The sequence below is a fragment of the Pteropus vampyrus genome, unplaced genomic scaffold (assembly GCF_000151845.1).
Source record: "Pteropus vampyrus isolate Shadow unplaced genomic scaffold, Pvam_2.0 Scaffold31, whole genome shotgun sequence".
Taxonomy (NCBI): domain Eukaryota; kingdom Metazoa; phylum Chordata; class Mammalia; order Chiroptera; family Pteropodidae; genus Pteropus; species Pteropus vampyrus.
Genome location: NW_011888812.1, coordinates 10,427,675 through 10,441,333, shown reverse-complemented (window position 1 = coordinate 10,441,333; position 13,659 = coordinate 10,427,675). Strand labels below are relative to the sequence as shown.

Here is a 13,659-nt window from a genome sequence, read left to right as displayed (position 1 = left end):
CAATCTATACATAAGTACATTCTCATTGTTAATTTTCTAACATTACAAAAATCTCTTTTATTAATTCTAGACCTCTCCCTAGAGGTCTGAAATCAGTTTGGTATATATTATTTCTGTATATTTTGTGTGTTCTGCCTTTTGCTTTTTTATTCAACAGTGTCTTGGAGGTCTTCATATAAGAACACATCTCTCTCTACTTTGTGCTTAAGTTACTACAGAGTAATCCGAAGCATGAATGAACTTTGGGTTATTTAACCATTGCCCTCCTATGCACATTTGTTTCCAGTTTTTCCTTATTGCAAACAATAGGATATTCAAACATCTTTGTATGTTTTTCTGCACTGGTACACATTTTTTTAGGATAGATACCAAAAAGTGGAATTGCTGGGTCACCAAGTCATATGCTAACACCTCTGGGGCTTGGCACACCCTGGTGCTCCCGCCTAGAATGCCTCTCCAGATGACTAATTCCTGCTCATCAAGACCAATCAAGTGCCATGCCTTGTGAGAGGCAGTCTCTTCCTCTCTTTTCTCATAGTTTTTCATGATCTCATTGTATCATTATTGTATGCTTAGGGCTCTGCCTTATTTATATCTGTATTCCCAATACCCAGCATAGGGCTTAGCATGGAGCAAAAATTCAAATGTTTCCTTGACTGGATAAATGAATGAACGAATGAAAGAACAAACAAACAAACAAACAAACAAACAAGTGAAGGCACGGTGGGTAGGACATTCCAGAATTTCAAGGTGAGTGAGTTTGTGAGTATTGTGAGCTTGGGCTTTGGACCTAACTACCACCAGGTGCCTTGAGCCAAGCTGCCTCTCTAGGTTTCTGTCTATCTAGCCCTCTGACCTTGGGCATCTCGAACTCAGTTCCAGTTGGGTACCACACTGATAGAGCAAGATGAGTATGTAGGGGCTCTGGCTGCAGAGCATAGAAATCTGAGCCCTGGGAGCAGCACTAGCGGGGGTTTGGCTTTCCAAGGGCAGCTCTATCTCCTTTCACCTTGAAGCAGCAGGGGATGCTCTGTGATTTGGTTTATTTTTTCTCCCTAGGGGGCAATTAGGATCAGCTGCAACATTTCTGCTTACTGCTTCCAGATTGAACCCAAGACAAGCCAGATGTTTTCCACCCGGCACCCACTCCTTGTAGTCTGTTGAATAGCCCAGTTTTCTGAGTCTCTCTGGGACCTGGCTTCTCCAGATCTCAGAGCATGGCTTGCAGCCTTTGTTTTTAATGGGAGTTTAATAGGTGGCTCCTGTAATTAATTTCATTCTTGTGTTTTCACTCTTTCTGTCTAGGTGCCTAAAGGCCTCCAGGCATTAGGTGGGATGTTAACTGGTTTTAAATAATACAAAACACTGTGGCTGTCACAGCTCTTATTTGCAGTTATTAATTATTAATTTATACAATTATTAATTAGCTGGGGCACATGGCCCATTTGGGAGGTCAGCCCGGTCATCTGTCATGTTTTATAGAGGTAGAAACAGAGATATAGAGAAAAGGGACTTGACCAAGCCCCAACAGAGTGGGAGTTGAAACTGGTGTCAGAAGCACATCCTGCTGGGTACACACCCTTGTGAGCGTCAAGGCAAGGATCCACTACTCAGGTACTACTTGCCAAGCGGCCAGAGGCCCCAGGCCAAAGGTGGCACGTCTTGTGGGCCTCACAGGCATCTTGGGGAGGCAGTTTCACCCTCCCACAAAGACTACAGAGCAAGTCCGCCCTCATTAGCTAACACTACCACTTGAAATTACCCCCACTCATTCTCTTCAGGTCTTTTCCCATTTTATGAGTGTATTTATCTGCATAAAGAATGCGTCAGTGATTCCTCCCGGATTTAGAAACATAATTTTGCTATTTTTAATGCTGCTGTTTAAAAATCCGTGCACACGTACGCACACCCCTCAGGGAGTATATGACAGTGTGCGTGGGGGTGGGGAGCGGGACAGGGGGTGGGGAGCGGGGTAGGGGGTGGGAAGGGAGAGTACGTGCTGGAGAGAGAACAGTGTGACCCTCCGCCTCCCAGAGCGCTGCGCCGTCCTCCTTGGAGCTCACTCCCGCCTCTCCAGTCGCGAGCGAATTTGCACGGTCTGGACCCTCCGAGCGCCCCGGGCGTCTGACCCCGCCGGCCCGCGCCTACTCTTGCCTGCCAAACGGAGGGCACGGCCGCCGGGTCACCAGCCCAGGAGCGAGCGGGAGGGGCGAGGAGGCCTAGCAGGTGGCGCTTAGGTCAGCTTCGGAACATTCTTGGACCGCTCCAGTGGATATAAATAACAGACGAGCAGCCTCCGAAAAATCCTAGGTGGGGGTAAAGGGGTGAGGAAGAAGGGATTTATTTAGGGTGAGGTGGCATCCTGGCGATCTGGAAAAATCCACCAAAGCTGGTGACTGACAAGGGGGTGGAGGGGCAAAGGGATTTAAGAGTAAATAGTAGTACAAAATCTGGCAATAGGAACACGGAGGGGGAGGAGCTCGTGCATTTTGCCCCACCCCCACCGCGTGTCTGTCTCAGGCCTCGGAATTCGCCCCAGATTGGCAGGCAGGTCTGTGCGTGGAAAGGGCACGGCTTTGGAGCCCCGGCCGTGATCGACTACAGATCTTGTGCAAGCCGCTGAAGCTCTCCGAGATTGTTTTCCGCGTCTGTACAGTGGGAACCCCAATGCTTACAAGGGGATGGTTGTGAGCCATGCCGGAGCTAACTTTTAAGAAATCTGTGATCAGCAAAAAAATGTAAGGCAGTGCAGCCCTCAGGCCTCCCTCTAAGGGGTGTCCGTGCAGGCCTGGTCCCTTCCCGGTTCCACCGGTCTCCCAGAATCTACAAAGGCGGGGAGGGGCAAAGCTGAAATCGGACTCCCTGCAGCGGCACTGCTCCACCCTGGGGACTCGGCTCTGGCGTTTCTCACGCGGGAGCCGCGCGTTGCCGCTATGCCTGCAGCCCCTGCGCCCGCCGATGGCCCGTGGGGTTGGGGCCGCGGCGACGAGAGGGCGGGGCCGGGGGCTGGGCTTCCCGGGGGAGGGCCCGGCGCGCTCCGGGAGGCGGCGGCCGGGGCCGGAGAGTGTCAGGACTCGGGTCTGAGCGTGGCCGGACCCCCTCTAGCCGAGGATCGCAGAGAGGACGCCGTGAGTACTGCCCCGGCCGGGACCGGTGGGAGGCGGTGGCGGGAGCGCCGGCTCGAGTCCGTTCTCTCCACCCTCTCACTCCTGAAGTTTGCAATGGGACCAGCTCCCGCCCCAGGAGCCCCTGGCCACCCCGCCTGAACGAGGACGGGAAGAGCTGCCTGAACCGAGGGGTGTCTCATCTGCGGCGCTGAGTACCCTGCAATTCCCTGGGCCGGCCGGGGGATGGGGGCGTCGCTACTGGAGGGCCACACCATCTCCAGGGGCCTCTTAAGGGCCCCAGACCGCCCTGTGCTCTCTGTCGACCCTTTGCCTTCTGCAAAGAGCCCTAATTCCTGGGGTCGCTGCCCCGGGTCGCTCTCTGGAGCCCACGGCAAGATCCCACCCCCGCCGAGACCGAGTTCAGCAAGTTTAGCCAAGAAGTCCCAGAGCCTACATGGCTAGGCCTGGCCAGGCAGCTCCGCGTGGACTCCACGGGCTCCGAGTTGTGCAGTGCCCGGCCGGCAAGAGAGACTGGTTGACGGGTGCCGTCAATAGGGTTGAGACCAGAGCCCGGCGGCCCTTGGGCTCTAAGGTTTGGTTTGGAGGCTCTGGGTTTGGAGTGCGTCATCAGGGAGCAGGCACCTTGGCCGGCAGGTCGGGTTTCCAAAAGTGCCCCTTTGTTATGCCCCTCCCTGGCCCTGCCTCCTCCCCTTTCCCCGCGCCACCCCCTCCCCCAACCACCAGGGCCGCGGGTCCCAGCCGCTGTAGCTTAGGTGTCCGTCTCTGGATCAGTGTCCTGCCACCTCCTGTGCATTCAAATCCTAGAGCTGCCGGCCCACCGGGAGGAGCTGCTAGGAGGAGAGGCCCTTAGGTGCAGCCTGTGACTCAGGACAGAAGATGGGCAGGGCAGGATGGCAGTGCTCCCTCCCAGGGGCATGCCCCAGCTTCTGGAAAGGGTGGGAGCTGGTCCGGGCAGGGGTTACCTACCATTTCAAGTAGGGAGAGTGGGTTCTTCCTTGAATCCCAGGACTCCCTACCTTGGCCCAGGCAACTATGAAGAGACCCTGCCAAGCCCCAGCCAACCTCTCTGGGCCCAGGAAGTGCTGGCTCCCTGGGCTGGGAAGCATTCACTATTTGCTTTCTGAGCCCTTTTCTGTGGCAGTGCGTTCTGGGGACCCATCAGAGTCTCTGCTGAGGTCAGGAGGCACAGGGTGCTGGCCTTCCATAACAGGCCAAGGCGCAAGGCCCACTCCTGTAGCTAAATCAATCTTGGTCTGTGGGGCCTGGCTGTGCTTGGGGTTTGGGCTTGTGTTTGCTCTGGAAGGCTGGAGGGAGCAGTGCCAACCCTGTACACACAGCCTGCTCTGTTCTGGGGCCAGAGAAAGAGAATGGGTGGGGGGCAGCTCTCCCGGGAGTTGGGAGCATGGAGGCTGGAGCAGTCAGGGGCCCTGGGCCCCTGGATGCCTGACTGGGACAGCTCCGAAGGCCCTGTGATTTACAGCTGCAGCTCTGGTTCTCTCCATCTGGTTGGCAAGTTGTTTCTGGGCAAATGGGACAGACTCAAGAGGAAGCAAGGAGAAGCGCTGAGGACTCCAATGGAGCCAATTGCTCTGCCCCTGTCCTGCTCTGTGCCCAGGCACCTCCATTGCAGGCCTGAGCTCTCCCTCCTGTTAGCTTAGGGGTAGAAGCTTACTTAGGCCAAGCTTTCTCACAGCTGCTATAGCCAGTGGGTTTCCCAGTCTTCAGGGGATGTCATTTGTTTTTTCATTCAACTACTAACTCCAGTGTCTGGAGGAACCCAAATTGGACTCTCAGAAAGTCTCTGTCAATGACTGGGGACTGATCCTGTCTTATTGATTACAACCCAGTGGGATGTATACCCCGACTGAGTGGGTATATAGTGGCTTTGAGAATGAGGGTGGAGGAATTGGAGGGGGTGACTGTGGAGAAGATGCTTCAATTTGAGTTTTGAACAAAGGATAGAGGTTCACCAATTTGGAGGGGAGCACTGTAATGGAGCTCTGCTTTGGGGGCAACAGGCACACTCTGTCATCATTGGCCCCGGCGGTGTCCTCTGGGCTTGCTCAGAAGAGGAAGCGATTTCCTTCTATGGGCTTGAGTCGGTGCTGGGGACAGCTGAGACCCTGCACAGAGGCAGGAGGGGAGCGGCTATGTGCCACTGTGACTTCTAGCCCCTGGGGTGGTGGCTCTGGGGTTGGAATCTGCCTTGCCCTCTTCTGCGATTCTGGAGAACACTCTTAGAACTGATCACCTGTTTGAGTCCCTCATGCTGCCCCAGACTCAGGGCTTTTGAGGGCAAGGATGAGTTGCTTGTTACCCACAGAGCTTTGTGGGACCTCAGTGGATGCTGTGGAACAGGGTGAGTGTCTCCTTGTGACTGTTAGGCCCCTCACATTGCTTGTTCATTGCCTGGCTTGAGTGTTAAACCAGCCCTGGTACAGAAGCAGACCAGGAGGCAGAATTTCCATCTTAGGAGAGAGCTGAGGCTCCCTTAGGAGGGGATAGTAAAATGCACTTGTTCAAGCTTCTTGGCCAAGATAGGATTCAGGCCTCTGGTTTCCAGTCCGCTCTTCCCACTATAGGGAACTACTGGAGTGTGGCTGGGCACCCTGACTTGGTCTGGTCTAGAAAAAGGTCGCTTTATCGTTCAAGGAAAGGCAGCAGGGTGTTGACTTGGGCAGGTGTCCTCTTCTCTCATCTACAGTCAGGGGAGTGGGGCCCTCTGCCCACTGCCCACCCCCGCCTGCCATTTAATCCCCAGCTGGATCGTGTGACCTGCCTGGCATTCTCCTGGCTGGAATCTGGCGCTTCTGACAGCAGTTGCTATATCGGGGGAGCCGGGCACCGCCCTGGACACTCTAGGCCCCTGCCCTCACTCCCTGCTTTGCTCCCATCAGCTTCAAGGCAGAGTCACAGTGGCAGCTTTGAAAGTTGGACACCCAGATCCCTGAAGTGATCTCTAGGCTCCAGGTACGTGAGTGAGATGGGGGAAGCAGAGTGCCAGCCCAGGGTGAGCGGAGCAGCTTTGGAACTGCTATCCTTGCTCCTATGCCAGCTCCTCCTGGGGACTTCCAGACCCGTGCCTGCTAAGTCCGAGCTCCAACAGCTTCCTGGGTGGTGGGAATGGCAGTGGGGACAAAGCCCATGGATAGGAGAGGGTCTTTTTCTATCCCTAAAAGTGTATGTCCAGCTTCCCTGCTTATGCCTCTGTGCTCCACAGCCTCAATCTGCCACCATTCCTTGCTGCGGGGACACCATGGCTCCAGAGGAAGATGCCGGAGGGGAGGCCCTAGAGGGCAGTTTTTGGGAGGTGAGCAGCTGGGTTCCAGGTTTGGGAGTGGCACTGAAATGCCCACCCTCCTTTGGGCCCAGCCACCTGTCCAGGGGAATTACATAGCTGTCAGCCCCAGCCCTTGAGGGGGCTTTTCCCTGGACACACTGTCCTTTCCATATATGCCCCAGGCCGGAAACTACAGGCGGACAGTGCAGCGGGTGGAAGATGGGCATCGGCTGTGTGGGGACCTGGTCACCTGCTTCCAGGAACGTGCCCGCATCGAGAAGGCTTATGCCCAGCAGCTGGCTGACTGGGCCCGAAAGTGGAGAGGCGCTGTGGAAAAGGGTGAGCCAGCATGCGGGCCCAGCAGGGAACAAAGGGCCACCTAGGGTGGGGAGACCAGGCAGGGCAGCTTCTTTTTGCACCTCTTGTGGAAAGGTTGAGGCTTCCATGTTTGCCTTCCTTTTAAAGGGAAGATCCTCCTGGTTACTCTCACAGTTGTGCTGTTAGAGTTTGCAAAGTACAGTTATTATTTTGATATTTCTAACAGCCCTATGATGGCAGTAGTCCTGATCTACACATTTTCTAGAGAACAATCTAGAAGTTCACGGAGGCTAAGTGACTTGTCTGAAGCCAGATAGCTAGAAAGAGCTAAAGCTTGAGCCAGGCCTTCTGATTCGGGAGCTTGGGACTTTTCCACCCTAACAAGCTGCCCTCCTTGAGAATAGACACTGGTTCTTCCCTCTGAGGCAACACAATGTAGTGGTTTATGTCACAGACCTGGGTTTGAATCTCAGCTTCATCTATAGCTGTAATGCTTTGGGCAATTACCGTCACTTCTCTGGGGCACCTTTTTTTCTTCTGTTAAATGTCGATCATGCCACTGTTTTCACAGAGGTGGATGAGGCAAAGATTCAGTGAGATCTGGTATGTCAAGGCACAGAGCAGGTATTCAGTAAGCCGCGGCTGATGTTGTTGCTCATCTTTGCATCCCACCTTCCATGCCTGGAAGGTACCCAGAACAGCACCCAATGAGAGGGAGAGAGCTCATTTCCGGTGATATTCCTGGCCTGGCCTAAGCTCCATCCCTCCCTGCAGGCCCCCAGTACGGCACGCTGGAGAAGGCCTGGCACGCCTTCTTCACGGCGGCTGAGCGGCTGAGCACGTTGCACCTGGAGGTGCGGGAGAAGCTCCAGGGGCAGGACAGCGAGCGGGTGCGTGCTTGGCAGCGGGGCGCCTTCCACCGGCCGGTGCTGGGTGGCTTCCGTGAGAGCCGGGCTGCCGAGGACAGCTTCCGTAAGGCCCAGAAGCCCTGGCTGAAGAGGCTGAAGGAGGTGAGCCTGGGAGGGATGGGCATCAGAGGCACCCCCTTTCCTGGGTTTGCCAGGGGTTCGAGGGGGCTGGGGCATGGTGTGCAAGGTCCAGAGTTGTCCGTGTGTGTGCCAGGTTGAGGCTTCCAGGAAGAGCTACCATGGAGCCCGGAAGGAGGAGAAAACAGCCCAGACTCGGGAGAGCCACGCGAAGGCAGACAACACGGTCTCCCAGGAGCAGCTGCGCAAGCTGCAGGAGCGGGTGGAGCGCTGCACCAAGGAGGCCGAGAAGGTACCGGCCCTGAACCGCCCGGCCCAGCTTGGGGCTTCCTGAATGCCTTTCCCAGTCCCCAGCAGTCTTACTGCTCTCATCCTCACCTGCCACTCTCTCTCCAGATTATCATTTAAAGGAGGAACCTGAGAAAAGATGATAATTTACCCAGGGAAAGACATGGTGCAATTTCAGGCATCGGGATGAGTTTAGTAGTTGATGAGACCTTCCCAGCCCTCTTCCTTTCCCAGTGTACCACCTGGGACAACTTCTCACGTTGCCTGTTCTGCCAGAGTGCCCTTTCCTTCAGCTCTGCATAGCCAAATCCTCCTGTCCTCAGAGGTGCTGCTCAGTTTCCACCTCCTCCATGAAGCTTTTTCTGATTTCTCCTTTCCCTCATCGGTTGACCTTATATCATCTTTGATTCTCCATCTCTTCTTACTTTCACTCTTAATCTCCACTCACCAGACTCTTAAAGCTGCTGTGCTGGAATGTCACCTCTCTTGTTAGGCTGCTGGGTCTTAGGGGCAGGAACTAGGTCTTGTGACTGATTGCCCCTGGTGCCTAGGCCAGAGCTGGTCCATGGCAGGTACTCAGTAAATACTAGCAGTGTGAGTGGAAGAAGGTCTTATCATCCTCACCAGGCCTCCTCCTTTACCACCCAGATGAAAACTCAGTATGAGCAGACGCTGGCAGAGCTGCATCGCTACACCCCACGCTACATGGAAGACATGGAGCAGGCCTTCGAGACCTGTCAGGCCGCTGAGCGCCAGCGGCTTCTCTTCTTCAAAGACATGCTGCTCACCATACACCAGCACCTCGACCTCTCCAGCAGTGAGAGGTATGGGCTGCGGAGTAGTGTGGAGATCTGGGGTAATCCATCTCACCTGGGCTCTGGCTGCACTGAATGAGATTGGAGGTGGGGGTGCAGGAGCCCAGGACTTCCTAGTCTGAGGATTGTGCCTTGGGCCGTAGGTTCCATGAGCTCCACAAAGACCTTCATCAAGGTATTGAGGCAGCCAGTGATGAAGAGGATCTGCGCTGGTGGCGCAGCACCCATGGGCCAGGCATGGCCATGAACTGGCCACAGTTCGAGGTACGTGTTCCAGGCGGGGCTGGGAGGCGGGGTGGGCTCCCAGTGGGCTCAACCTGGATTTCAGGAGGGAAGCTAGGGCTTGGAATGAAGTAGGTGAAGGTGGTCTGGATGGCTCTGGCTGCCACCACAGCCTGCAGCCCAGCCTGACCCTAAGCACTGTCCCCACAGGAGTGGTCCTTGGACACACAGAGGATAATCAGCCGGAAGGAGAAGGGTGGCCGGAGCCCTGATGAGGTTACTCTGACCAGCATCGTGCCCACAAGAGATGGCGCTGTGCCCCCACCTAAGTCCCCGGGGTCCTCAGGGTGAGAGCCAGTCCCCTGGCTGTGCAGCTCTGCCCCCTGCTCTGCCCTCTTTTCCTCAGTCTCCTTTCCTTCAATCACTTCACACCTGAAGTGGGTTGAAAATTGGCGTCAGGGACCTTAAGACCTACTTAGTAGCTGTAATACCACTTTTCATGGTGGTTTAGGTTTGCCAGGTGTTTCTCATGTTCCCTCTCATCTACTGCTCACATCAGCACTGTGTGGCAGAGGTCAGACTAGAATCTTTCAGTTCTTCCCCACCTGCATCTCCCAGGATTCCTCCAAGGGGGTGAGCCCTTAGCCCTGGGTTCTAGGCTCTCGCGCAAGGTGTTCCTTGTGCCCTGAGCCTGCCCCCTTCTGCCTCCTCTCTCCAGTGGTGGGCAGGATGAGGAGTGGTCAGATGAGGAGAGCTCCCGGAAGGTTGCCACTGGGGTGCGGGTTCGGGCACTCTATGACTACGCTGGCCAAGAAGCTGATGAGCTGAGCTTCCGAGCAGGTACCCTGGGACCCCTTTCCTTTTCCTTTCCAGGCTTCAGCTTCTCCTCCTCTTTTACTGGCCTGAGCAAGGGTGTGGAAAAGGGAAGCCAGATACCACTTCTCAAGGGCCAGTTCTCTAACTCTTAAGGTTGTTCTGGGTCCAGCCTGCACGAGACAGTGTCTGCTTTGAGCCCTCACCTGCCTCTCAAAACCACCAGCTGGGGCCTGATTGCTGCATTCAGGGTCTGGGGTGGGGTGGCTTGCTGACTTTCACCTCCCTCTGCCTGAACCATGTCTCTTCCTCTAGCTGAATTCTCTAGGTTACTGCCCGCCTCCTCTGCCTCAGTCCTTGACCCAATTGTAGGAATGGGGCTGGGCCAGGGCAGTTGGTAATGACCAATCCCCTTTCCCCCAGGGGAGGAGCTGCTGAAGATGAGTGAGGAGGATGAGCAGGGCTGGTGCCAGGGCCAGCTGCAGAGTGGCCGCATTGGCCTGTACCCTGCCAATTACGTGGAGTGTGTGGGGGCCTGACCACCTTGACAGCCCTTCTGCAACGTTTCTCCACCCTGAACCAGAGCCTAGCTTCTCCTGGAAAGCGAGACCTGAGGACCCTGAACCATTGTGCCCCCGCTGCCCTTGAGGAAGGAGAGAGTCCAGGGAACCAGGGAGGGGAGGGTCACGTGTCCAGGAAGGGATTGGTAGGGAAGGGCCAATTTGAGTCTAGGCTGAGGGTAAGATGGGGAGGTCAGGAAGTGACAGAAGGGCTCAGGGATACCTGGGCCTCCCCAGGAGTGCTTCGGTCTCCCCAGGAGCTGCAGAACCAGTTCCTGGTCTCTGAGTTTTGGGGTTCCTGGGGTGGGCTTGGGGTGAGTGTAGTTCTGGACTAGCAGCACTCTTTTGTGGCTTGTTCTAGTGTGTATTAAACTTGAGGAAAAAAGCATTGCGTGCATCTTTTTTGATACTCTGACCTTGCCAGGCTGCAGAGGGCATCGGGAGAGGCACTAAAGGGAGGTCCGTGGGTCTAGAAGATGTCATGGGGGCTGGAGTTGGGCAAAAGTTTGCCATATGGTATCTGCTCTGGAACTTCGGGACTCTAACCTGAGTGAAAGGGACTCGAGATCAGGTTTGGTGTGAGTCGGCCTGAGTGCTGAGTTGTGAGCTGGGCGGGAGCCCGGCCAGTTTGTCTCCCCGTTCAGTCTGGTGGGACCCTGAGGGCATAGTAGGGCTGTCATTACTCATCCATCGTGAACTGGCTCGAACTAAGACCCGGGTCCCTGGCCTTGCAGCCCATGCTTTCTGGGAGGTGGCTCCACCTTCCAAGGGTAGCGATCTGGCGTGGCTGGGGCTGACCAGCGGGCAGTCACAGGGCCCTGGTTGCGGATTGGCTCCAGAGTGGCGCGGCGTGGATTCAGGAGGCTATTGTGGGACAAAGGCTGCTGATGTCTGCGCATGTTCCGCCGGCCGCTCATTGGTCCAGCTCGGGACAAATGGCCCCACCCCTCGGCCGGCATGGGCGTGGCTAAGGCCGACGTGTGTACTCTGCCATCCCGGCCGCGGATTGGCCCTTGACGGGGCCCGTCGGTCGCGCTGGTGTCTGGGAAGGAGAGAAAATGGCGGCGGAGCCGAGTAAGAACGAAATCCAGATTCTTTTTAGGAGACTTCGCGCAGTTCCGACCAACAAGGTGCGTGAGTGGGAAGCAGGCGGGTTCTTGCGCCGCCAAGAGCGACTCTCCTGGCTCCCCTGAGGCCCTAGGGAGGGAGAGGGGCGTACGTGGGCTGTTTTCCTGGGGTGGCAGCCTTCGGCCTCGACTCGGGGCCCTTGATCATTCGCTCATCGCTTCCTCCACCCAGGCCTGCTTCGACTGTGGTGCCAAGAATCCGAGTTGGGCCAGCATCACATACGGTGTTTTCTTGTGCATTGACTGCTCTGGGGTGCACCGCTCCCTGGGCGTCCATCTCAGCTTCATCAGGTGGGGTCTCTTTGCGGCTGCTGTGCTTCTGCTGGGCCGAGGCTGTGTGCTCATCAAGGGAGAGTGGCTGCCTCGACTTGAACCGTCGTGGACCGTCCTGAATTCGGTGTTCGGAAACATCCCGGGGAGGTCCTTAGCCTCTCACGGGAGGGAACCGCTTGTGTGGGCCCCTTGTCACATAGGCTGTTGTCTCTGCGTTTGGGTCAAAACTCCCTTCTTTCCTGGCGACCAAACTTGACTCTCTGAGTGTTAGTTCTGGAGAAAAGTTAACTACATTGACTTTGTCGTAGCTGACATATTGGTCAAGTATATTTGAAGTGAGACTGGCCGTCCTTAAGGGGAAAACCAAATCCAAACTTGAGTGCCTGAGAATTCGACCTCCTTTCGGACCTGGAAAATAATTAGGACCCTGTTGACTAGATAAATGAAGAGGGAAGCTTTCGTGGACAGGGTAGAGCAGAGCAAGCAGGGTGGTGGCCGAGTAATGTTTCCTGGGCGCCTACTGCAGCCCCAGGTCAAATGACAGGTATGAATGGGTCTGCTAGGAAAGTGTCTACTGGTATCTGCTGGTGAATGACATGCAGCCCTTGCACACAGGTCCACAGAGTTGGATTCCAACTGGAGCTGGTACCAGCTGAGGTGTATGCAGGTCGGCGGGAATGCCAATGCGGTAAAGCTCTTTCTTGCCATCTTCCTGCCCCTACTCTTCTGCCTGGATACTAACTTTAGGATGACTTCTTAGGAGGCCCTCTCAATTTCTCTGTTCAGAGAATTCTCTAAAGCAACACTATACACTATTCTCTAAATTTGGAAATTGGTCAGTGTTCTTCTTAAAGGGGCTTCAGATTCAAAGTAAACTGAGCAGATGTTCTTGAGGAAAGGCCAAGGGAGTTAGGGCCTCTGCAGTCATCCAGGTCTTATGACCCTGGATGAAGAAGGATGGGCAGATTGGGAATGGCTTGCTGTCCTCAGGTAGGGTTGAGTGAGGGCTGGGCTTCAGTCAGTCATCTCAGGATGGGAGGCTGTGTTTTCTGCAGGAATTTGAGAACTTTATGAAAAACTGTTGGTGTCGATAGAGTGTATTATCCTGTATAAATAAGAACTGGGCTGTTATAAGGGGGTGCCTTTTTTGCTCTAGGGAGAATCTCCTGTGGTACACTCTTCTCTTCTTTATTCTCCAGACAGCTTTCTTCCGCCAACATGGATGCACAGCCAGTGATGCCAACACCAAATATAATAGCCGAGCTGCTCAGATGTACCGGGAAAAGATCCGGCAGCTGGGGAATGCGGCCTTGGCTAGGCATGGCACTGATGTAAGTGCCTGGTTCCTGGGGCTGGGGTAGTGGTGTGAGTGGGAATATTCAGAGCCCTGTGTTTCTAGGGTGTTTTCTCCCTTCTAGCTTTGGATAGACAATATGAGTAGTGCTCCCAGTCATTCCCCGGAGAAGAAGGACTCTGATTTCTTCACGGAACACACTCAAGTGAGTGCCCACAAAGAACGTTTCCGTGATTGTTCCTGGCAGGTGGTTTACTTATCAAGGCTAAGGTCTTCTGCGATCATGGGCATGGATTTCATTCGCTTTGGTGTGATACCTCAGACAGGGAATGTCTGGGGCCTACTAGGTAGGCCCAGGTGTTTCCCCTTCCCATAAGTAGGGGGCGCTCCTTAGGAATGAACCCTATAAACCTAGGTGGTAAGGAGGAGAGGAAGCTTCTTGAAGGTTCAAGAGCTGTTAGGAGTCCCAAACAACTCCTGGATTCTTTCCCTATAAGAAAGGCACTGTGGTTGGTGACAATGAAAGGATTCCCTCCCCAGCAACCCACCATGGGA

At 55.0% G+C, this 13,659-nt stretch overlaps 2 protein-coding genes across 4 annotated transcripts in view; both read left to right on the top strand.

Moving 5' to 3' along the window:
• Positions 1-2,517: 2,517 nt before the first annotated feature.
• PACSIN3 (protein kinase C and casein kinase substrate in neurons 3) lies at positions 2,518-10,798 on the top strand. 3 transcript variants are annotated; one of them, XM_011356940.2, is made up of 12 exons: positions 3,024-3,128; positions 3,216-3,699; positions 6,026-6,098; positions 6,349-6,438; positions 6,591-6,747; positions 7,501-7,736; positions 7,849-8,004; positions 8,649-8,824; positions 8,959-9,079; positions 9,248-9,384; positions 9,756-9,877; positions 10,274-10,798. In XM_011356940.2, exons 4-12 carry the CDS (start codon positions 6,385-6,387, stop codon positions 10,387-10,389), a joined length of 1,275 nt encoding a protein of 424 aa, XP_011355242.1. In that variant the 5' UTR covers positions 3,024-3,128; positions 3,216-3,699; positions 6,026-6,098; positions 6,349-6,384; the 3' UTR covers positions 10,390-10,798. The 3 variants fall into 3 exon arrangements, with proteins under 3 accessions (XP_011355241.1, XP_011355240.1, XP_011355242.1); XM_011356939.2 differs by lacking the exons at positions 3,024-3,128; positions 3,216-3,699 and adding an exon at positions 2,518-2,738; XM_011356938.2 differs by lacking the exon at positions 3,216-3,699 and having other exon boundaries at positions 2,993-3,128.
• Positions 10,799-11,366: 568 nt separating this feature from the next.
• The window catches only part of ARFGAP2 (ADP ribosylation factor GTPase activating protein 2), a 10,649-nt gene continuing 8,356 nt past the window's right edge, over positions 11,367-13,659 (top strand). Inside the window, exons 1-5 of the mRNA XM_011356935.2 lie at positions 11,367-11,540; positions 11,710-11,828; positions 12,426-12,498; positions 13,010-13,141; positions 13,229-13,391. Coding sequence (XP_011355237.1) covers positions 11,469-11,540; positions 11,710-11,828; positions 12,426-12,498; positions 13,010-13,141; positions 13,229-13,391 — 559 coding nt within the window. The 5' untranslated portion in view covers positions 11,367-11,468. The remainder of the gene's footprint in view (positions 11,541-11,709; positions 11,829-12,425; positions 12,499-13,009; positions 13,142-13,228; positions 13,392-13,659) is intronic.

What these genes read in the sequence shown, in the direction of transcription:
- PACSIN3 (XM_011356939.2), top strand. Translation starts at nt 6,385, where the DNA reads ATGGCTCCAGAGGAAGATGCCGGAGGGGAGGCCCTAGAGGGCAGTTTT. An exon ending in GAGAGGCGCTGTGGAAAAGG is followed by an intron (nt 6,748 to 7,500) that starts GTGAGCCAGCAT and finishes CCCTCCCTGCAG; the next exon opens with GCCCCCAGTACGGCACGCTG. An exon ending in GACCTCTCCAGCAGTGAGAG is followed by an intron (nt 8,825 to 8,958) that starts GTATGGGCTGCG and finishes CTTGGGCCGTAG; the next exon opens with GTTCCATGAGCTCCACAAAG.